Source organism: Bemisia tabaci, chromosome 2, assembly GCF_918797505.1.
Source record: "Bemisia tabaci chromosome 2, PGI_BMITA_v3".
Taxonomy (NCBI): domain Eukaryota; kingdom Metazoa; phylum Arthropoda; class Insecta; order Hemiptera; family Aleyrodidae; genus Bemisia; species Bemisia tabaci.
In genome coordinates this window covers 58,253,217-58,277,406 of record NC_092794.1, presented here as the reverse complement: position 1 = coordinate 58,277,406, position 24,190 = coordinate 58,253,217, and the positions used below count along the sequence as shown (strand labels likewise).

The 24,190-nt window shown below is 39.5% G+C and overlaps 1 protein-coding gene across 1 annotated transcript; it reads left to right on the top strand.

Moving 5' to 3' along the window:
* The first annotated feature begins 376 nt into the window (after positions 1-376).
* Positions 377-20,900, top strand: LOC109030138 (hexosaminidase D). The gene is given in 8 exon segments (XM_019040959.2): positions 377-794; positions 10,312-10,420; positions 14,847-15,283; positions 16,170-16,464; positions 16,467-16,498; positions 17,421-17,669; positions 18,345-18,586; positions 19,614-20,900. Coding segments are annotated over 6 exon segments (1,902 nt in total). The 5' UTR covers positions 377-794; positions 10,312-10,420; positions 14,847-14,857; the 3' UTR covers positions 20,272-20,900.
* Positions 20,901-24,190: the final 3,290 nt, after the last annotated feature.

The window sequence follows — 24,190 nt, the reverse complement described above, 5'->3', positions numbered from 1 at the left end:
CATGGGTGCAGCACCTACCGAGTAACCTGGTAATCAAAAGGATAATAAGTTACAAAAATGTAAATTTTGGATTAGATACTTGCCATTTCAAAAGTTGACGTGTTTTTTATAAACAAAAATGATTATCACACATTTATCGACGGAAACTCCTGCTCTTACGTCGTATGATTCTTTGTACTCGTCCCCCCCCCCCCCCCCCCCCCGCTGCGCTCTCTGGTACGGCGGAAATGGACATCGTTTCATTTCAAAAGTACCGCTCGTGATCAATCCCCACCGTGGATTGGTCTTGATACCGCTTCCTCTCGCCTCGCTTAGCCAATCCTCGCACTTCTAGCTTTATTTAGGTCCCTTTGATTGGTCACCCCTGGAAGAAGGTGATGAGACGGCTCTTCTCACGAAAAGTGTGCAGACTTCTGTTCCAGCTCGAGTGGACTAATTTTAATGAGATAATTTTGTCAGAAGAGCAGTTCTTAATTAATCTTATCGTTCTGAGATCGTCGTTCACCGTGGTCTCAATTTCTCGTCTGCTCTTACTCTATTTGCTGTTTGCCTTTAAAACTGCCACTTTTCGTGCGAAATTTCTTGTTTCTTCTCCTCTCGTGGGTGTAAACATGAAAGTGCCCCAATTGTTTTCGTGAAAGTGAAAGCTTATGTGTCGTTTGATTTAATTTTAAGAATCTTCCGGGATCTCACAAATTTCAAGTCGTCGACTGGCGAGCAAAACGCAGAACAAGGCGCAATCAACCACCTATATATTTGGAGCATTTTATAGAACTAGTCGCTGCTACTGTGAGGTGAGCTTCTGCCAAGTATTTATCTCCCTTCACTGCACCCATGTAGATTGCTTTCTTTTTAAGTGTCGGAATACTTCTAGGCAATCCTCTAAGGACGTCACTAGTATTAGACTTCCTCAGCCCCTACAGCCTCATCGATAATGTCGACAACCAGTGAACAGAATGCCTTCCCCGATGCCCTGCTCCGTCTACATGTCTGCTCTTTTGATAAATTATGTATTGTCCTGAACAATAAATGATACCAAAATGAAGTAAAATCGCCTGCAACTCGGTGCTAACTTTGGCCGAAAATTGTCCTCAACTGACATTGATACCTCAGGATATCTCATAATTCAATGAAGCAACCAACTTTGAGGTTAGATGAAATGCATAAGGGCTTTTTTTATCCGTGGAACGCAATGCTAGCGGTTTGGGTTGATTCAACCGGCCTAACCGTGGCCTCGATCGGCCTCACCCCACCTTGAAAGAGCGGTCCAAGCGTTCCACCAAAACGTGCCAGTGGAACGGGATATAAAAGTCATGCGTTCCGTAGCAATCCACTGCGGTGCGGATGAAAACAAAGCCCTTAAGTAAGTGTCAGAACTGACTGCAGGTGAAAGAAACTTGCTCACTTTTAAGTAGTCGACAATTTTTGCTGGCACCTAGGAGTTACTCATTCTGTGTGTGGCTTGTGCAACTCATGGTTTTTATCACGAGGGGTTGTGCGAAACAGAAGCTGATGCCGATCCGATTGGCCTTTGCCAAGTATGTATCTTACAGACAAATGCTTAGCAAAAATTTGAATGTTGCCAAATTTCTTTTCATACTAAATACATTACAGAAACACTTCCTCAACTAATTTGCATCCTCTGAAGTGCACCAATGATTTTGGCTAGAGCATGGTAGATTGAGACCAACGTCAAAGTATTGTTTATGTCACCACTCATCAGTGGTGCCACCTGACTCCATGTATTAACCTGTTGAGTAGTGCTAATTCGGAGCTAAGTAGTCAGAGATTGACGTTTGTCTCAATATATGATGCGCAGTCCTCAAGTCCAAGGGATACTCTGTGCTTAGTCTCTCAGGAGCTCTAAGCATATCTTGGTATCATTTTATCAACCATTTGCAGTGTTAAATGGAATCAAACTTTCATGTTTCCCATTTTATAATGAACTTAGTCAGTAAAAAATAGAGCCAAGTGACGTTTTCAAAACAACTGTCATTTTACTTATTCAGAACGAAACTTGTTCCAAAGTAAACTTTACCCAAATGTTGACCACAAAAACAGAACGCTTATTTATCAAGCTTCGTAGCATCAGCTCAAAATACAAATCGGCATTAAGATTTCACTTAACTCAAGTAAAATTTAAGGAGTCTTTTGTACAATCACCCAAGTGTTCCTCAACACCTTCAAACATTTCATTCCGTAGAAGAGGACACGCAATGAGACACTCTCTGTTATTCACGCGCTCTCATCATAATTAATTTAAGAACTTACAGGAGAGCAGAAATTCTAGGAGGACCATATCGATGGCTGAAGTTGAAAATTGCTCTAGTATCTCCATTGCAAAGTTTTTTTTGAACGAAGATTAACCAAAATGTCTCGATGAAAACTCCTATCAGGATTTTTGAATGAGTGATTTTTTTCTCTTTTTTCTTTTTTGACTAGGTAAGTAGGTACTTTCATGCCCTAGTCCTTTGTAAAAAAAAGAATGATAGAAAGAAAAAATCACATACTTGAGTAGGCATACAATTTCAAGATTGACCGTTGATTAGCTTCCCTTTAAAAATGTAAAAACGGCGCATAACTTCGCAACGTCGCAACTGGAAAAAATTATCACCATTATAACTTCAGCCATCAATTTTACCAAGTACCCTGAAATAATTTACTTACATGATCTGAAAATTTAAATGAATTTTCCTTGACGTTTAAGGAAATTTATTGCAGCTCGGATCAACATTTTTGAAGTACCTATGTATGTTTATGCACTACACTCAATCAAGGGGTCCCTTGATTTTTTTTCCCTTATATTTTTGACCAATATATTCATATTCTTCCTTGTTTCGAATTAGTTTTAATACGACAATAATACTAGCTCTCAGAAACGGTGATCAAGTCTTGACTAGTTATTACTTTAATATATAACAGTGTTGTCAAGTTGATGAAACTACTCCCTCATCTCTGCATGTACCCACTCATGCATATTCCTCCTTTAAAAATGAATTTGACAATAGAGTTATGGAAGTCTGATTTGGTCTCGTCGCCTCCATTTTCTAATTGGCAAATGTAGGATGATGATGAATAATTAAGGAGGGTGAAACAGCTCCGAAATCTTGTCGTGTAATACTGTCTGATATTTTTTATTTGCTTTTAAGTTTGTTTCTTTTGCGCTAAATTAGGGCAAAATGCTCTTTAAATTCTAACTCGTCAGCATTTTTACACACTCAAAATATGAAAAATGCTCACATTAAGTTTTTCCGCGAATAATTCGACGGGAAATTAGACCCTAACCATAGGCAGGAAATCGTGGTCATTTTTGGATTCAACGGTACGAAATACCTAGGAATTTTTCGATGTCATTCGTAAAAATTTTGCCTACTCTTTCGAATAGCTAAGCTCCTTGGCCAAACGATGTCGTTAAAAACTGGCCCCCGTTCTAAAATAATTCTCCCTCCCCACCTATTTACCTACCATTATTATGTTAGCTGGGCCTGTGGTGACCTACATGGGCCTTTGCCAGGGGCGTCAAGCTTCAGGGAGTACTAATGGCTCGGCTGGCGGCCCTCAAACTGAAAAAAGCTTTCATCATTCGATAGAATGTTCGCACAATTTTACAGTTTCCTTGCCCCCGTGCTGGTTGTGTAATTGATGGTGCTGGATTTTTTCATTTTTATAACTGGGGGGGGGGGGGGGGAAGACTCGTAGAAGTGTGCTGGTTCCTCAATTTCTCTCAGAAAAATCAGCTCATGTTGATCTCTGTTGCTCGAATTCAGCTCAAGGGATGATTTTTTAGCTCACTCCGCAACCCCGACCGAATCCTGAAGGGATTCGCTTTCCAAGCCGAAGTCTCAAATGAGAGTTGCATCGGAGCTTTTTCCAGCCCCGGACCGAATTGTGCAAATCGATGGCCAAAGTGCGAAACCACGTATTTTCATCGCAGTGTTTCAAAATTTCCGCTCCTGTCTGAATTTTTCAAAGAGAAATAAGCCAACTTTATGGCTTGAATTTTCTACAGAATATTTTGCCAGGAGAGAAGAAAAATCGAGGAAACTGTCAAGAAATTACGTCGCCTAGTTTTCCGAAGAAAAAGTGAAGGATGATAGGAAGTCTGCAACTTCGCAAACGGAGATATGTGGTTTCGCACTTCGGCCATCGAAATGCAACACCCGTCAAGCAGGAGTGCAGAAAATGCCCGGGCGGGCGCGTGAAAATGTGGAAAAGCTCCAAAAATACGGCAGGAGGGAACATTTTGATGGGGCCAAAAGTCGAAAATTAAAGGAAAACGTCATCTTTCTTTAGATCGGTGGGAAATTTTGTGGAAAACTGATGAGGAAAATGTGGAAATCCGGCTGGCAGGCGCGTGGAAGCTTTGAAGATTCTGCACCCCTGCCGTTGAGAAGCTGAAACTGCCGGCTAGTCAAGGGCCAAATTTTGTCGGCTTTTTCACATCGAGGTGCAACATCCATCGATGAGACCAAACTGCACAACCGACCAATCAGAAGCGCTATGCCGCACGTGAGTGTATAGTCGAGGCTCGTCCTAAGTATATTTAAGTACGGTGGAAGGACCAACAAAATTGGGCCCAGAATGGGCTTGAGAGTGGTCAGGTCACGGCAACAGTACTGAATTTTTAAGAGCGGTCCGGAAGTACTGAAAAAGTGCGGAAATTCCGCAAGGAGGTCCGGAATTTTTCTCATCTTTGTCGCCATTTCAGCGAGAAATTCAATTTTTTTAAATTTTTCGAATTTCGTCAAATGGAGGTACTGAAAAAGTACTGGATTTTTCTGTAGAGGAGGTACTGAATTTCTCGGGAATGTACTGAGAAAGTACTGATTTTTAGCCTGTTTTAGTCGACACCCTGACGGCTCATACGAAGTATATTTGAAGGGCTTGGAGGAAAAGGCGCATAAGTGCAGTTTTTTTAAAAAATTGAGATACTAATGATTTCAAGTAATCCTAGTCTTACGGCATATTCTGTGAAAAATTCGCGCCCAAAGTTCGAGTTTTCAGCATCAAAAATTCAGCTTGAACTTTCTATCCGCCTCAAGGCTCCATGTAATTTCGGAACTACAAACATGTATTTCTCGAAATAGCAAAAAGTGCACCTATGCGCCCTGTCCTCCAAGCCCCACATTTAAGGACTCCCGATTTTCCCAACCTAAGGTTCACCCTGTCGATGGCTAGCTATGGAACCTTGGGCTATCGGCGGCGTCATTTTCGGCTCCTATTCGCGATGTGTGCATCCGGTTTCTCGTGGCACTGGCAGGCGAACCTCGGACCTCGGACAAGTCCCCGACCGCACAGAACGGTGTCAACAATTAGACCGGAAAAAAACGACAGCAATGGCGGCGCGACGAGGGGTGACGGGTGGACGGTCCTAGTTTTGTTACTCTGTGTCGCTCCCTTCCCCGCCCGCTGTTGAATCTTCGGCGCACAGCGAATTGCCCTCTTCCCCGGGGAAATAGGATCTTGAGAGGCACGGTTCTACACCGATCGGGAAAACAGAAAAATCGTAGAAAATATGCCTCAGGACAGGGTGAGGAAATATGCCTACGTCGAAGGCAATGGACCATTAGACAAGTTACGAATTTAAGCATCGTGATTCATGTTTCTCAACCAAAGTTCTACGTAGAGCACGATTCGCTCAACAAACATTACTGAAACCAACTCCTAACGAAGATATCAACGTTTGTATTTCACATTGGTTACGAGGAATTTAAACTGCCCGCTCACAAGAAACTCAAAGCTCTACGTGAGTCAAATCGACTCAAATCTGAGTCAAATCGACTACTCGATTCATCTTCATTTTCCTGCTCTTTCTCTTTTTTCCTCCCTTCTTCTTCATGTCCTTTCCCCATTTCTTCCTTATCCTCCTGCTTCCTTTACTTCTCTCCACTTTTATTTTGTCTACCAGTTCTTTTCCTCGCCACGAAAAATACAAACGATTCGCCATTTTCATGAATTTTTCCTCTTTTGCACTCTTAAACTTTTTATTTATCATTTTTCAAAGAGGTGTTTTGAAAGTAAAAAAAAATAATAATGGACCAACAGAAAAGTTACGAATTTAAGCATTCTGATACATGTTTCCTAACCAGAATTTCACGGAGAACACGGTTCGCGCAACGAAAATTACTGAAACCAACTCCTAACGGAGATATTAACATTTTTATTTTACCTTGGTTACGAGGAATTTGAACTGTCCGCTCACAAGAAACTCAAAGCTCTACGTGATTCAAATCGCGCACTACAACGGTTTCAGCAAGCTTCTCAATCGAGCAATGTTCATTTCCCACCATTTGTCGTTCAAACTATGAGCAATTTGCTGTAGCTGAGCAAAAACGTAAAGATTGAGATTGCCAGGTTTTCACATCGCAGAGACTGCCATGATAACGTTTAGCGTGTGATGTGAATCACGTAGAGCATTGAGTTTTCATGAGCGGGTGGGTTGAATTCACTCACCAAGAATCATTAAATACCTTCTTAAGGAGTTTATTTCCGTAATTTTCGTTGTGCGCATCGTTTTCTACGTGAAATTTTGGTTAAAAAACATGTATCATAATGCTGAAATTCGTACTTTGTCTTGTGGTCCATTGTCAAAGCAGGCATTTTGTTAAATGCCGAGCCAAACAGCCAAATATTCTTACGTATTGTCAGACTGAAATTCTAATAATTTTGCTAACCGTACATAAAATCATTCTCTGATCATATGGAAAAAGTGTATGAGTGAAAATTTGCTTCATACAATGATGAATACGTTTATTCTAGTCCTTAATTACACATGTATCTCTAAATATGCAGCATTTAAAAAATAAATAGTTCTTCACAATTTGGACAGTTGCAAAAAAAGAGAAGAATTTTTGAACGGGAAATGCAATGATAGTCTATGTGCTTTAATGGATTTTTGCGCTCCAAAAATTGAAAATTCGAGAGGACTTGGTGAAAACATTAAAAACGTCGTAAACTCTGAAAATTTGACTTTCTGCCTAAGCATTTAATAAAATGCCCGATTTGACTATTTTGTCCGCGACACCTACACACGCGTGAAAGAAAAGGCTTGTTCCGAACCACGCAAACTTCACACGAGGAAGAGAATTTCAAACTTTTTAATGTTACCATCGTGACATTTTACCTTCTAAAAATATATTCACATGGTTGTATATCTCTTGCTTGCAACAGATTCATTGTGGAAACTGATTGTCGCACTGCACTTCAGTAGTTAATATCTGACAGAAGTGAGTAGATAGGTTTTTAAGCGCAGTTCCCATGAGGATTAGACCTCCTATTTGATTGTTCACAGTTTATCATCTGTAGCTCAGAATTTTGAGTTTTCCACGATATTTTTGCTATCTAGGTACAGAATTTTTTCTTCATTTCGATCTGTTAAAATCGCGCAAAAAATTTCCGTTTATAAAGTTTCGTAGTCTCGTGGTCAACGATCGATCTCAGCAACAACATGCACAGGACAGTTGTACGCTTTAAACACAGATGAGTGAAAAATTTACCAGGTCTTATCCTCATGGAATATATCAGACCTAATCCTCGTATCATATTTTAGGTCTAATCCTCATGGGGTCTGAACCTTAAAACACATCTACTGAAGTGTCTACACGATTTAGCCGATCAGTCTACTTAACCTTTTATTGCATAGCGTTACATGAAAGCAACAAATGGTTTTCAGCTTTATTTTTATGCTGGAGTATTAAATTGAATCAAAGCAAGAAATGATTGTTGGGGAGAATTACAAGTCTGATCTAACTAAAAAAAAACTACAAAAATCGATTCCAACTGACTCTATTGTCGAAAAATAGTGTACAATGTAGATTTTCTCTCCAAAATTAACAATTAGCTCTTGCAACAAAGGGTTAACACATTTTTCCGCGATTTGGGCGCCAAGGAAGGGGTGCTTAAAATTCTCGATCACGCGTCCGCCAAAATGTGGAAGGAGGGAAAATTGTTAAGGGTCCCAAGTCGAAAATTAAAGGAATGAAGAGGAAAATGGTCCCCTTTTTTAAAATTTATGGAAAATTTTGTGGAAAACTGATGAGAAAAATGTGGAAAGTTGGCGGGCGGGTGCATGAAAACGTGGAAGCTTGCAGGAAGGATTGCACCCCTACTCCAAGGTAGAGTACCTAAATAGGGAGAGTATGACCCCTTCGGGTTCCACCGTCTAATTTTCGCGGAATTAACGAGTAGATCTGCTGAAACAGATTCTTCTCGGCCCTAATCCCTGAAAATTTGAAGAGCCTGGAGCATGGATGTGCCATGTCTTTGGAAAAATTATGAAATCAAGATTTAGCAGTCAAAAATCAGGATTTCCCGAAATGAAAAAAACGAGACACCCTGTGAAATCATTGTTTGCATTTTGCGCAACGATAAAAGTTTTGCCTAATCGAAGTTGTGCGAAACTATAGTGGGGACCATTGTGCGGCAGGCCAGAGGAAGGAACCGACTAGTCACCTAGTTTTTTTACCGTCAGACAATAGAACATCGCTAATAGCCGTGCCGACGATTGATAGGTAAATGAATCGGTCGGTTTTGAAAGCGAGCATGATCGTTCTCTGATGGGTCTCCAAGCCCATTCAAGTGCCTATTTGTAAGGCTCATCGGGGAAAAGAGATTCACTGCATTAACGCAGATGGATTCAAGTGCATTGCCACTGTTATCTCGCCAAATGCTCTCGGTAGGAAGTTGACGCGCTCGAGTGCTTTTGTGAATTAAGAACCTACTCAACTCGTTGACAATTCAATCGAACTCTGATCGACTTCTATGATCAACACGGTTCATTCCGGTGAAAAAACATTTTTCAGGAAGTAATGTTAAGGGTCCGCAGCGGGCCGATTATTGAAATTGATAGACAAAGCGTTAGACAAAGAGGATCTAGCTAGTATGGAGCTATTCTATTGGTTGAAATGTGCGGTTCCCATAGACTAAGGGAGAAAATGATGGACTAATTGTCGGGTTTCTCGTGAGTTGCCGTTGGTTATATTATTACCTACCGCCTTCGTCAATTGCGACCACCCGCTTCCACCAATAGGATTCCTCCATATCCTTTTTGTCTTCTTTGTCTATAGCTTTGTCTATCAATTTCAATAATCGGCCCGCTGGGGTGGAGAAAGTTCCCGGCCGGTCGCATTAATTGGGCGAATGGGTCAGTTACGCTGGTCACAGAATCGTGTATTGATGTTTGATTCTTGTAGGTTAGCTAAAAATAATAAGATCTGTCTATACAGCCACTTTCTACGTTCAATATTAACCGGGATATCGCCCTTTGAAAAGATGGATTTTTGACGCCATCCACCGCGGTCCACCGTGGACACCCTTTGGTCTCTTCCACCTTGATACTTTCATCAGTCGGCGTGACGTACATTTGCCATGGTTGTTCAACATGACACTCTGATGAAAACAAGGTGGAAGAAACCAAGGATGTCATTACCGCGGTGGATAACGTCAAAAACCCGACTTTTCAAAGGGCGATAGCTCGGTTAATATTTAACGTAGAAAGCTGCTGTTTGGACAGATCTTATTATGTTTAGCTACTACACAAGAATCAGAACACGATTCTGTGACCAGCGCAACAGACTCATCCTCGAAAGAATAACGGGGGGAAATGGGGAACCTGGAACTCCCATAAATATTTGAAAAAAACCCCGTGTTGGCGTGCCATCGAAGAACGAGTCGACTTTTCCAAACTTTTCATGGCACTTTAAGGTTCCGCACATTAAAAACGTCCCTTTAACAATTGGATTTTTTTACCCCCTTCCCGTTGTAATGCGACTCTAAACCCTCGAAAATGGGTTTCTTTTAAACTTTTCAAGACCCTGAATATCTTCGAATTTCGGCAAAATAAAATTTTCTCGAAACTCCTTGAATTTTATATCACCTGATTATCTCGTTCACGGCCGTTCGGAAAATCGTTTTTTTTCCCCTCTATAAACTTCGGAGCATTACTCTGCGCGAAGGAAAAATTTTGAAAAGTGAAGGAAAATTTCAAATACCTAGACAATTTTTTTAAAACGGAAATGGAATCTGCTTTACTTACCTGCATCACGAGAGAGAGCAACTGGGGGGGGGGGGTGACACCCCCGGGTGCCTTTGAAACCGTCCCGCCCCATTATCAAGTGATATTGTTAACACGCTTGTTAAAACCTGTTCCTTAAACATTTTGTGTTTAGCTTAAAAATTTTAGGAACCTTTCCTAATAATTTGTAATGATTAAGTATATATGTGTTTGAAATGACGTTCCGTAGGCGGGAGTTGCACATAGCAGCACATATGCTTTCTTTTTTAGCTCATATGTCTGTTTTGTTTTGTTCGCAGAGGTCTATCATTGGTTTCTGTCAGTTCATAAGAAAATTCTGCTCATCGGTGCTCCACCAAACTCTGTGAAGCAAAATGGATTTTGCTGTCTTTCCCTGCTTTTTGTGAGGTGAGTCTCCACCACCTCCTACAGATTCTCCCTTGAATGGTGGGTGGGGGATTTGGAACTACAATTTCTGGCTCAGCCGTAAAAATACTCATGTGCACAGGGAAACTAATGGTACATACGTTGTTTCTGAACTGAGCCAGACATTATAGTTCCAAATTGTAAAATAAAGTCCAAATGTGATAGTCTTTGAAAAAAGCGGCCCAGCGGCCCTAGCACCACACCAAGAAACTGAAAATTGAGTTTTTCACATCAAGTTGGCCCATCGCTCCCTTGAAAAATCTCCCCCTCTCCCAAGTTTCCCCCAGGATTTGAGAAAGTCACATTTTTTTCGTGCTAAACTGCTCAAAGACCCCTTACTTTTGTTTGAAAAAGCTGTTGTTTCTTTTATGCTCACCCACAGTGTAATGCCTCCCAAACAGGAGCATGCAGAAACAGAAATGTAGTGAGACACCATTTCAGGATCCATATTAAATTTGTCTCTGCACAGGGCAAGTCGCCTCCTTTATGCTGCCATGCTAAGGAAAAACGCCGTATGAACCTTCAGGCGTTGTCAAATTTCCTTTGATAAAACACGAATTTCCTGGTAAACTTATGAATAGTTTCCTTCCAATTTTTCAGATAATTTTGTTCGCAATTTCACCTGTAGTCCCTGAAAATTTCAAGGAAAAATAGTCTTATCTTTCCTCAAAAATAAACATATTATTGTAGGAAATTTGGCAACTCTCGAATGTTCATACGGCGTTTTTCCTTAACACAGCAGTATGTGCCTCTGTCCCAAGGTTTGCTCAATGCTGATCTCATATCGATAGCCAAAGTGCGAAACCAGGACCGGATTTACGGGGTGGCCACATGGGCCGCGGCCCATGGCGGCAAATTTAGGGGGCGGCAAACTTTGCAATTTCCTTAAATGTAGGTATAAAAAAAACCGGATTCAGAAAAAAAATTACAGACGAGAAGAGGCGACAAAATATCTCATTTTCTGGGAGTAGATTAATTTCTAATTTTGTCGTCTTTCGGCGATACCAAACACTGCGCACCTTTAAGTAGTCACGTTATAGAGAAACAAAACACGCAATTTGGCCTTGATGGAGGACTTGAGATAAAAAAGGAGAAGCCCCCGGAGCGGTGGTCGGCAGGTAACACATATTAGCGCCTACAAGAGTGCATGAATACTTCGCGCATTGCGTCAAACACAGTACGGTCAACAGCGGTCGGCAAGAAACGCATAGCGCCTACAAGAGTGCATGAATACTTCACGCATTGCGTCAAACACAGTACGGTCAACAGCGGTCGGCAAGAAACGCATAGCGCCTACAAGAGTGCATGAATACTTCACGCATTGCGTCACACACAGTGCGGTTAGCGTGAAATGTGTAGCGCTTACAAGAATGCATGAATATTTCACGCATTGCGCCAAACACAGTGCGGTCAGCGCGGCGCGGTGGCGGAAGTTAAAATTATTAAATCACATTTATATTTGTTATTTCATAATTTTTTCGTTCATTTCTTACAATTGGAATGGTTTGTCCACACAGAGATGGGTTTACGGAACTGAACTTTCGCGCAAAGTTCAGTGAACTTTTACCAGTAGTATTGACAGGGCTTTTGCTAAAAACGTGTCCAACACGAGTGAACGCGTCTTATGCATCCCTCTTCCTCCGGCACGTTCACGTGATGGTTTTTTTTTGATGTTTCAAAACAAATGAGAAAGGGGCGACAAGTAGGTAAATCCGGCCCTGTACACGTATCTCCGTTTGCGACGTTCCAGATTCCTCGTCACACCGTATTTTTCTCTTTGAGAAACTAGTAAACTTAATATCTTGAAAACTTTCTTGATTAAGTATTGTTTCCTACTAGCAGAATATTCCGTAATAACAGGGTTCATGCAAGCTTGAAAAGTGCTTGAAAAGTGCTTGATTTTAAAAAAAAAATTCAAGGCCTTGAAAGTGCTTGATTTTTTGGAAAGTGCTTGAAAACGTGCTTGAATTTCTCAGATCCACTTTTCGGAGGTTTTAGTGTAAATAAAAACCTAGAAGTAGAAAATTTAAAGGAGCAGTCCCACATAGCACAGCGTTATTTACATGAGTTTACCGATGAAATGGAGAGCTTATCCAGTATGGTAATAACCAAAGAGTTAAGACAAAGTGTATCAGGTGCTCGCAGTAGATATGCTACCTATTTAGAGGAAGAAAAGAAAATCAAGGCTCTCACAGCTATTAAAAATGAAAAGTCAGAAAAAACGAAATCTCTACAAGAGAGAAAAAGACGCTTATATGAAGATGTAAAGACCTTAGAAAAAGGTGCAGACGACCTGGCAGAACAAGCTGAAAAGAAGCAAGATCTCTCATTAATTGTTAAGTCCAATAGTTTCCGCCAAAGTGCCAAAAGAAAAAAAGAAGAGTTAGCAATCGTTGAAGGAGAAATTTCGAAACTCTCCAAACAGTTGTGAAAAAGAACCATAAGTCTCGGTTAAAATCTATAACTTTTTAAACTGCTTGTAAAAACATTTTTCTTCATACCTACATTTATTTAATTTCACATTAACATTTTTTTCTTTTTACTTCTGGTTTTTTTACCTTATTTTTTTTCAATGATGTGGGTCCATTATATTCTTGAAAGTGTTTTTTTTTCTTCTTTCGTCCGGTTTTTTAGTGTTCATAAAGACTCTTTTTTCAAATGATGTGCCGTTCCATACTCCAGACATACTCCTTACGTGTAGCTTCAAATTAAGAAATCCCACTTTTAAAATTCAAATATTTTTACAGTAGTGAAAAACTATCAGAAAACATCTTGCTTCAGCTTTATCAAGAATGAATCTTCAATTTTGAGCTTCTTGTCCAAGTACCCTACTATTCTCATGAATTTAATCCATCGGGTAGCATGCAGATTTTCTATTAACTCTTTCATAAGTTGCACCATCTTCAGCCCATCTTATACCTATCGATATCCATCACTTCTTAATGATTAACGTTGTCTCAATGAATATGAAGGTAAGATATTTATTTATTATTATCATTTATTTTTCTTTTTATTTTTAAACCAACGTTTTGAATAAATTGGAATAAAACATTCAGGTGTAAGTATGGATGGGTAGTTGGTCGAAAACTTATGCGGTGAGCCAGGATTTTACTTTTTTTTGCTTAGAATTTAGAGGTATTTACTTACTGGGTTGTCAGTATTGGTACTGATACTTGGGATGGTCTTTCATTTATACATCCGTGTATTTTTTAATTAGAGGAAAATACTCATTTTAGTTGGTTGTTGATATCTGTCTCGCTATTAGGAGTTTTCATGTCAAAGGTCCTGTGGAAAAATTTCTTGAATCTCGCGCAAAACTGCTTCCAAAAGGCTCTTGAAAGTGCTTGAAAAGTGCTTGAAAATTCAGAAAAATGTGCTTGAAAAGTGCTTGAATTTTTAGCACTGAGGCTGCATGAACCCTGAATAATTTTTAAGCTGTTTAGTTGACTTGCTTCTCTCCGCAAATCTAAAATAGGAGCGGAGATTTTGAAACACCGCAATGGAGTTACGTGATTTGACACTTTAGCCATCGTCATTCTCATGTAGTTACAGGGTGTCTGCCGGTCCCCAAAAGTCCTCGATTGTCCCCGATTCTGGAAAGGTGTCCCCGATCTCCCCGAATGTCCCCGGGATTTTCATGTCCAGGTCCCCAAAAACTGACGAGAATCGTCCGCCAAAAATTTCAAATTTTTGCGGTGCTATGGTTGCGCGCGAGGCGGCAGAAATGTAAACCCTCGCTGACGTCTTTCGGCGGGAACGGTCCGAAACTTCGCGAGTTTGGTGTCGACAGAGATGGAAAATTTCATGAAATTTATTCGAGTGGTATTTCAAGCGTGAAATTTCACAAAATTTCATGAAATTGATTGAAACTTTTGGGGAAAGATTCAGAAGGCTAAGAAACGCCTAGAAACAGTGATTCTAAATTTTGAAATTTTTTACCCCAAGCCTAGAACATTCGCGCGTTGCAGATGTTTTCGGTTAGGCTGGGGTTTTTCTCTCTAAACTCCCCTTTTTGCCCCCTCTTTGTGTCTGGTACCTTCAGTAGAGTAGCATAATACCGCAGCATCAACAGAAAGACCATCTGAAACGCTTTTAGACCTCCAAAGGTTTAATTAATAATTCTAAAAAAAATTAATAAACAACTATTGTGAAATTTATTCGAGCCTTATGAAATTTCACTTACTATCTCTGGGTGTCGAGTTTTTCGCTCCTGCCGAAGATTTTATCCATATTTCATCTTTATGTCGCTCTCTCTCGCGGCTTTCCCCTCGTCTATTTTGGTAAACGTGTCCCCAATTTTCATGAAAAAAGTCCCCAAAAGTTCCCAAACGTCCCCAATTTTGGTTTTTTCCACACCCTGAGCCATCTTATATTTTGATGTTCATTTTATTCTATTTTCGTGTTTCAGGTGTGTGCGGTATGCAACTGACTGGTCAGCTTCTAGGATGCGTGAGTATCCAGGTCTGGAGACGCAAGACTATTTTGGTGGGCAGCATGATGAGCTTGGGGGTTCTGGTGGTGCTCTGTCTCTACTACAATAGTGCCGTGCGGGCCGTCGAAACGCAAGTCCGCATCTTGCCGCAGCAGCACAATGTCCAGTTCCTCGTCGAGCACCCCTCTCCGCCAACAGTGCAGATCGAGCATCTCTCTCACTCGCATGTCCACCAATCCAACGGTCCAAACCTCGGAGGGATGGCCCCGGAACTAAGCCTGGATGGAGGATCCGAAACGAGGGCCAACTTCGGCAATTACCCAGGCAATCTCTATGCCGGCTCCAGGTCTTCCAAGCCCTACGTCCCTCAGCAGAGGCTCGTCCATCTTGATCTAAAGGGGGCCCCACCCAAGGTAAAGCACCTGAACGAATTTTAAAATCTGGTTTATTCATGATTGGGAAACCAAATGAGCTTTAATTCACAAGAAATGGAGTTCCTACGAAAGGGAGGGATTTGCATTTCTATTATCAGTACCGCATGAAACACAAAAATATCACTGATAACGCCTTTAATTTACCCCCAAATTTAAACATTTTCCCCAAGTTGAAGTTGTAACGGTTGAGAGCTTCATGTGATTATAGGAAGTTGAGTAAGAACGGCGGTGCTTCATTCCATATTTTGCAAGCTTTTGGTCTGACAGCACTCCCTAGATTGAAGGTTTATTATTGTGACCGACAAACGGTGATACAACCCTTTTTTTTTGTCAAAGGGATGAACTTATAACCTCTGGTTACGTATCCAGCAAATATTATCAGATGTGATAGAACGGACCTTAGAAGGATTTTTCTGCTGTATCTGTGTCACCAGAGTTCATGCAAAGACATAATTAAAACAATTTCAAAGAAATTGACGAAAATGCTTTATTTTTCTTGCCAAAAAAAATGAACTGGAAAATTACTAATTTTTCCCTGGAAATTCCGGCAAGTGTTCAAATATATTCGAAAATTTGACAAAATGGTAAAAACTAACAGTATAAGTAATAGCTTGATGACACTCAAATGTTGTGTTTCAAGCGTGTGTTTCATAAATCATGATTGAGATTTTAATGATTTCCATTTTTAGATTTCTAAGACTTTATTTACTGAATAATATCCTCCCTGGTAACTTATATCTTTTGAATTTTTGGACCCAAGTTTTTGTGAATCTTATAGTTTTTATGTTATTTTAGTTGAGACTGGATAACTCAGCTTTGAATTTTTTGTTTGTTATACTTAAGCTTTTATTTTTTTGCTGTTTAGGTGAAATACCTGAAGGACTTGTTCCCTCTCTTCAAGGATCTTGGAGCTACAGGGCTTCTCCTTGAGTGGGAGGATATGTTCCCATTTACAGGGCAACTAGCATCCCTTGCTGCAACTAATGCCTATACTGTTGACGAGGTGACCACCATTCTGAAATTGGCTAGTGAGAACGACCTTGAAGTCATTCCTCTTGTTCAGACTTTTGGTCATGTTGAGTTTGCCCTCAAGCTTGAACAATTTGCTCGGCTCCGTGAAGTTCCGGAGTCTCCGCAGGCCCTCTGTCCTTCTCTCAATGCCTCCTGGAGTTTATTCAAAACTTAATTGATCAGGTTAGTTGAGACCACATTGAAAGTTGAGCCAGGTTCCCAAAGTCAGTGTCAATACTGTTGCAGATGGATGTTAAGACAAAATATGAAAGTTGTGGCACCACAAAACTTGTTTGTCCATCAAAATTTTACATAAGACACGGTGGACATCCCAAAAATTTCCAAATCTAGATTCTCAGGAAGAAATTGTAATTTTCTTTGTGATCAATTCAAACTTGCCGCTCACCTGAAAACTGAAATCCACTCCCTTCAAATCAGGTGCTGAAATAATATCAGTTTGCTTTACAATAGTCCGTGTTTGCTGGATGTGTTTTCGACAAGTATGTTAACTCCTAACATCAGATGGGAAGTTTCGTACCATAAAACTCTACTTATTGACCAAATCCACAAGCTGGTCTTAAATGTCCATTCAGATATACGTTGGTTTTTGCTTTGGAAGCATTAATTAACTTATTTTAATTGGAACTATAAACATTGGTCCCTCCCTTACTATTTAATTCTGAAATATTCCTGTATTTTTAATGTGCTCCGCTAGAAATTTCAACTCAGAAACATATTTGTGGCACATCGATTTTCACCATCTCCAGTTTTTTAACATTTTTCTCTTTTTTTCTTCAAGTTCAAATCTTTTCTTAAAGTGTTTGTCCTTGAAATGAAACCCAATGAACAAGTGCATTTTGTGTTGTGTCTCCTTTAACCACCATTTGACGAAACTTCATTGTTGAATCTTTGAAGAAGGGTCAAAGGAGTGATCGTTCTTCTAGTTTGGTCACAAATCATGAGAAAAAGCTGTGATGAAGACGAAAAAAAGTGTGAGAAAGAGCTGTTGAAGAATGAAGTTTTAGTACCTACATTTGTTGCATAAAATGGTTTTACATTTTTAAACTGATCGAATCATTTCTTCTACATCTTTTTCATTTTTTAGGTGATGCACCTGCACAAGGATGCTCGTTTCCTGCATATAGGCTGTGATGAAGTATTTCACATGGGTGAATGCTCTCGATGTCGACAGAAGCTGAGAGATGATCTCTTTCTTATGCATGTCTCCAGTGTAGCCAAGTATGTGCGCTCAAAGTATCCCAAAGTTACACCAATTATTTGGGATGATATGCTGAGACAGCTTTCAACTTCCAGTTTAGAAAGCTATAACATCGGGCAGCTTGTTGAACCAATGGTAATTTTTCACATAAATACTTTGCTCTTGTCAGTTTTTTTTTTTTTTTTTTTTTTTTTTTTGCTGAAGTAACTGATTGCTACACTTCTGAAAGTAGTTTTTTTGTAAAAATCAATTTTACTTTTTTTGTGTCTATTTGAGGCATACTGTCAATCTTGGCATTTTGTCTAATTTTTTTGCTCATAGTTGATACATTTTCATTCTCTTAGTATTTTCCTAGTTTTTCCATTTGTTAATTCCCTGAATTTGTAAGTAAAACTTTATTGCAATGATTTCTTGCGCCAGAATGAAAATTTATTTCAACATTTTTCAGTATTCTACATTAGATGTCCCCAAAGTTCCTGGACTGAAGCTGTAATGCAGAAACTAAGTTAGGCATTGCCGATCTTGGTCTTATTACAAACCTTTATCATCCTCGTTTGATTAAGTCCAAGATAATTTCTTCTGCTCAAAACCTGATGAAGTTTTGACACTGATTTTTCTATGTATGTATTTGTATTCAAGCAAGGTTTCTACTGCTTTAAACAAGCTCAACGATTTTTTAATCATAATTCTACAATAACATGTAAAAATTACAATAAGATATACTCACCAGTTACATAGAAGTATCATTGTGAAAAATAGTAGAACCTTAATTCTCCTTTTAACTCCTCTAATATTCTTTTACTTTTTCAGGTGTGGGTCTATGCAGAAGATATTTACCGTTTTGTTCCTGGGCCTGTATGGGATAAGTATGCAACCATATTTCCGACAGTATGGACTGCAAGTGCCTTCAAGGGGGCATTTGGAGAAACTCTTTATGTTCCCAACGTCCAGAGGCATCTTGATAACAATCTCCATTGGTTGGATCTGATGAGAGCTGAATCTTCAAAATTCAAGGCTGGCTTTAGAGGAATCGTTATCACCGGGTGGCAGAGGTAAGTCAGGATTTTTTTCATCAGAAGCAAAGCAGGAAATTCACAAAAATACCAATTGCAGTTCAAAAACTCAATTTCTGATTTTTCCATCCGATTTGGAAAAATCCGTCATTTCATGAACATGTCTTGATCTGCTGAGGTCTCTTTTCCTGTGGACGGTCAGGTACTTTTGAAGATGTCTGTTACTGTGGTACTCATTCAAGCATGCATTCTCATAATTTGGGAAGAAATTCAAAATTTATAGCAAAAAAGACCAGGAATTTTTGAAAGTGAATTCAGACAATCTTTTGATACATGGCTGTATTTACACTGAAAGAGTCAATTTGCTGTGGACGTCTGCTTTCAACAGACTTTTCTCTACATGACTTTGTCTGGATGTCAGACTTTTTGAATTTATGATGCTATGAAGTCCCTCCTGGACTATTCTAAAGGATAGGATTTGTGTAAATTGTTTTTTTCAGAAGTATATATCATTTTTGTTTTTAGTCAAACTCAGTTTCTAAAAATTGAGTATAAAGTATGGAAGAAGTAATTTCATGGAATATTGACATCAGTGAATCAGTAAAGCTTCTGTTGAGTGTTCTCAAAAGTCGATTAAATTCTTCATCTGTTTTGGATCTGACGTGATTCTGCTATTTTGAAAATGACTACCAAGAAACTTGAAACCAATAATAAATCAAAATTAGTTCAAAAGATGAAACTCTAGAATTCATTTTTCAATTTAAGCAGAGATGAAGAACGTTTTCAGCCTCCCCAGTTTTCAAAGTGGCCTTCTCATTTGAAACACCTCCTTCTCTCCAAATGTTCAAAATGATAATCAAAACGTACAATTTCCATTCCAACATGAACTCTCTTCACCTTTTTACAGCCATCCCTTTTGTTCTTGCGACTGCTCTCTTGACCTCAATCACGTGGTTTCTGAGTTCCTGCACTTCAAAAAATAGCAATATTCTCTAAATTAGTTATTCCAAAAACCTCATTATTTATTTTGAATATTTTGATTGACAGCCTATTATTATTTTCACAGGTATGATCATTTTGCAGTCCTCTGTGAATTACTGCCGTCTGGAATCCCATCTCTAGCAGTTAACTTGCTGGCAACATCCCACGGCTACTTTAATTCTTCCTTACAACCTAAACTGACAAGTGCGCTGAAGTGCGGTATTTATTCATACAACACAGTTGGAGGAATGCACAACTTTGTGAACTTGAACAGCGATCCGTTCCTGTGGGACCAATTCTCTAGGTGTATGTTTCCCGGTCATCTCTTCTTCAAATTGACTTATAAGCTCAACATGGTTGAGAAAGATGTTCAGGACCTAATTCAGACAACAAGAGCCACACGAGGGTGGCTTACTGAGTACAACGTTCGTCATAACTTTTCGAGTCCTCTGCGTCTCGATGAGCTTATGCTTGATGAGCCAAGAATTTATCATTCCGTAACTTCGCTTGTCCAATCTGCACAGGATGCGTTGGCAAATATTTTTGACAAATACACCATTGCAGAATGGATTGAACAGAAGGTCTATCCTTTAATCAAGGAATTAGAAAAATTAGAAGGAGATTCGTATCGTCTGAAACAGATAAAGACTTGGCCCCGGAGGCCGTTCCCTATTTTAGATGATCTGAAGCGGTTAGGATTGAATTTAGTAGACGAAAATGATTCAAAGGTTTCCAGGAAGTAAATTTTGTTGTACTTTTTTATTTTTCTCCTATGAACTATTCAAAAGGAAGGTCTTTTTTTTACTTAAACTAGTTTTCTTGACTTCATTGTGAAAATGCCATTGATATCCTAATTAGGAGCTACTCTCATCCTCTGGATATTGACCTGAAAATTCACCATTTGTGTGAAATTTCATGTAGAATTTCTCTAGTAATTGCACCATGAGTAGTTGCCGTTTTGTTGCTTCCAAAATTATTGTGATCCACTTTTCTGATTTTATTTTCAAAGTTCCGTATTAATCTTTCTAAACAAGACGCTCTCAAGTCAGCTGAGATTACGTCCCTTATTTTATTTTGAATTGGATTTAATAAGCTCATCCAGGTGAAGGTATTTTTAAGTGGAAAACAAGAACGAAACATGTGTTGCAATGGGTATTTATTTGTATGGTGTAGAAAAATTTGCCGCAGGGTTAGGTGAATGAAAAAAAGCCCTAACTCACTCCACTAATAATCTTTGAATGTGGTTTCATTTATCAGGAGATCTGACAAATAAGTTCACTGACTAATGTTCAAGCCAAATTCTTGTTCGTTCACAGGCTTTCCTGGAGGTAGTAATTGTCACTGAAAGTGCTCTCTTACCACAGATCTCAGATCTGACTTGGATTCTTACCAAGCCATAAGCACATTTTGCCCATCGACACAATTATTTTTTGTGATTTTTTCCCCTTCTTTCACTTTTAGTCGTGCGGCGAAGCCGTATAGACTCTAGGTTTCGCCGGAGGCTAAAAAGTGTCCACACTTTTAGGCTAAGTCCAAGAGGAGAATTTTCGAGGAACCAAGTAACATATGAGGTATTAATATCGGTGCATTTTGGCCCAATGGAGATGTTACTTGTGCGAGGAATTTGCAATTTGACTGTTGATTCTTGTATAAAAGTTCGCGAGGAACACAATGGTGCCACTGGTTTTCTCTGAAATCATCTTCCATGCTCAAAAAAACCTCTCAAGTTGAGGCCAAAATGGAGGGGGTATCCCACCCTACCCTGAGAGTCCACGTCTACATGAAGACAAACTCTCCATGCAAAGATAGGGAGCAAATACATTAGCAGGGTTGCCCTGTATTCAGTTTTGGAGTCCCCAGATAAATTGGTAGCCCTGTCAAAGTATTAGCTCCCTATCTTTGCATGGAGAATAGGTCTTGATCTAGGCTTTGACTCTCAGGGTAGGGTGGTATATTCCCTCCATTTTGGCCTTAACTTGAGTGCTTTTTTTGAGCTTGGGAGATGATTTCAGAGAAAACCAGTGGCACCATCGTGTTTCTCGTGACTTTTTACACAGTCAAATCTCAAATTCCTCACACATACAACATCTCCATTATGCCAAATGGAATTTCTGATCATTTAGCCATGGTTTGGTAGCGTTTAGCAATCAACTGTGACCATAATGTAAAGAACCCACACAGGTGCCTTTCGGCGGAATGTCGCCCTATGGCATTCTTTATCATCAAGTCACTGTTGAACATTTACTGTTAAGTAGCGTTTAGCAACCAAGTATAGCCAAAATTTCCAGAACTCATACCTCAGATGTTCAAAGAGTGTTAAAATGTGTCGCCAAATGGAATTTCTGATCATTTAGCCATGGTTTGGTAGCGTTTAGCAATCAACTGTGACCATAATGTAAAGAACCCACACAGGTGCCTTTCGGCGGAATGTCGCCCTATGGCATTCTTTATCATCGAGTCACCGTTGAACATTCACTGTTAAGTAGCGTTCAGCAACCAAGTATAGCCAAAATTTCCAGAACTCATACCTCAGATGTTCAAAGAGTGTTAAAATGTGTCGCCAAATGGAATTTCTGATCATTTAGCCATGGTTTGGTAGCGTTTAGCAATCAACTGTGACCATAATGTAAAGAACCCACGCAGGTGCCTTTCGGCGGAATGTCGCCCTATGGCATTCTTTATCATCAAGTCACTGTTGAACATTTACTGTTAAGTAGCGTTTAGCAACCAAGTATAGCCAAAATTTCCAGAACTCATACCTCAGATGTTCAAAGAGTGTTAAAATGTGTCGCCAAATGGAATTTCTGATCATTTAGCCATGGTTTGGTAGCGTTTAGCAATCAACTGTGACCATAATGTAAAGAACCCACACAGGTGCCTTTCGGCGGAATGTCGCCCTATGGCATTCTTTATCATCAAGTCACTGTTGAACATTTACTGTTAAGTAGCGTTTAGCAACCAAGTATAGCCAAAATTTCCAGAACTCATACCTCAGATGTTCAAAGAGTGTTAAAATGTGTCGCCAAATGGAATTTCTGATCATTTAGCCATGGTTTGGTAGCGTTTAGCAATCAACTGTGACCATAATGTAAAGAACCCACACAGGTGCCTTTCGGCGGAATGTCGCCCTATGGCATTCTTTATCATCGAGTCACAGTTTAATAGCGTAAATAAGCAACCAATGGTGGCCAAAATGTCAAGACTCCAAACTGGTGCTTTTTGGCTGAATTTCGCCCAATAGGATCTTTGATGATTTATCAGTAATGGTTGATGTTTATGTTGATTAATTATTACTGTCTGAAAGTGAATCCTGTGGGAGAATATTATAGGGTTGGTTCAAACAAGTTTTAGAATTTTTTTCCTTAGCGCTAATGGACCCTAAGGGACAACTTCAATTCATCGAACTAAAATCTTTCAATGTTCATAACCATTTTTTAACTGTCGGAACTCACTAGACCACATTATATTCATGATGAATTTAAAGAATATCGCTGTCAAAAGTTGAGTTCTCCTTCAATTTAGCACTTTTTGTCATTACCTTAAAGACCATACGGAAAGTGCTAAATCTACGGAAAACTCAACTTTTCACAGCGATATTCTTCAAATTTATCATGAATATAATGTGGTCTAGTGAGTTCTGACATTTAAAAATGGGTATAAAAATTTAAGGCTTTATTTTCCTTGAATTTAAGTGGTTTTTCAGGGTCTACGGTAAGAAAAAAAGTCTAAAACACGTTAAAAGTTACTTGAACCTACCCTATAATGTTGAGCTATGACTTCAACTTTCATGAACCCTTACTTGTGCCTTTCAGCTTGATTTCGCTAAATGGAATTATTTATGATTGAAGTCGTGGTTGAGTTTACTATGCTGATAAAATATCATTGGAAAATTTAGGTTTCACCATCATAGTTTTCTACGAGGGCTGTCCCAAAAGAAACCGGACTTTTGTCATAGAAGGCGAACAGAGTGTCGTAATGAAGTTTTCTTGGGCTTGTTTGAAAGCTGATAAGCTACTGAAGATGCTTGTTTTTACAGAATGCAAACATTGGTCTTGGTAAGGAAACTACACGCTTTGGAATAAAGGAAAGTCAAACTCGAGTTTGGATTTTTGTCTTTATTTCAAGAAAAATTTAGATACAACTTAAAAAAAAAACCAGGTTTTAAGTTAAAAACTTCAATGCTCTCTTATTCAAATGCTTAAAAATAAGGAAATCAACATTTTAAGCAGCTTACCAAGTCATCACCTATCCCCTTCAAAATATTCGCCAGCTTTGTCGATGCATTTTTGCCACCGTTTCTTCAATCGGGAGAAACACTGTTGAAAATCCGCAGGTTTGAATGATCGCAATTCCTTCAAGGTGAAACTGTCAACCGAGAATATTACAATGGTGTTCTGAGACGATTACGCGAAAATGTCTGCAGAAAAAGGCCCGAGCTTTGGAGAGAGAATTCCTGGTTTCTGCATCACGATAATGCACCTGCCCAAGCATCCCTCCAAATTCGCGAATTTTGTGCAAAGAATGCCATGAGTGTCCTCCCTCATCCCCTCTATTCACCTGACCTGGCTCCGTGTGATTTTTTCTTCACGACTTAAATCTACCTTGAAAGGTCGACGTTTTCAAACCATTCCGGAAATTCAAGAGAACACCTTGAAGGAATTG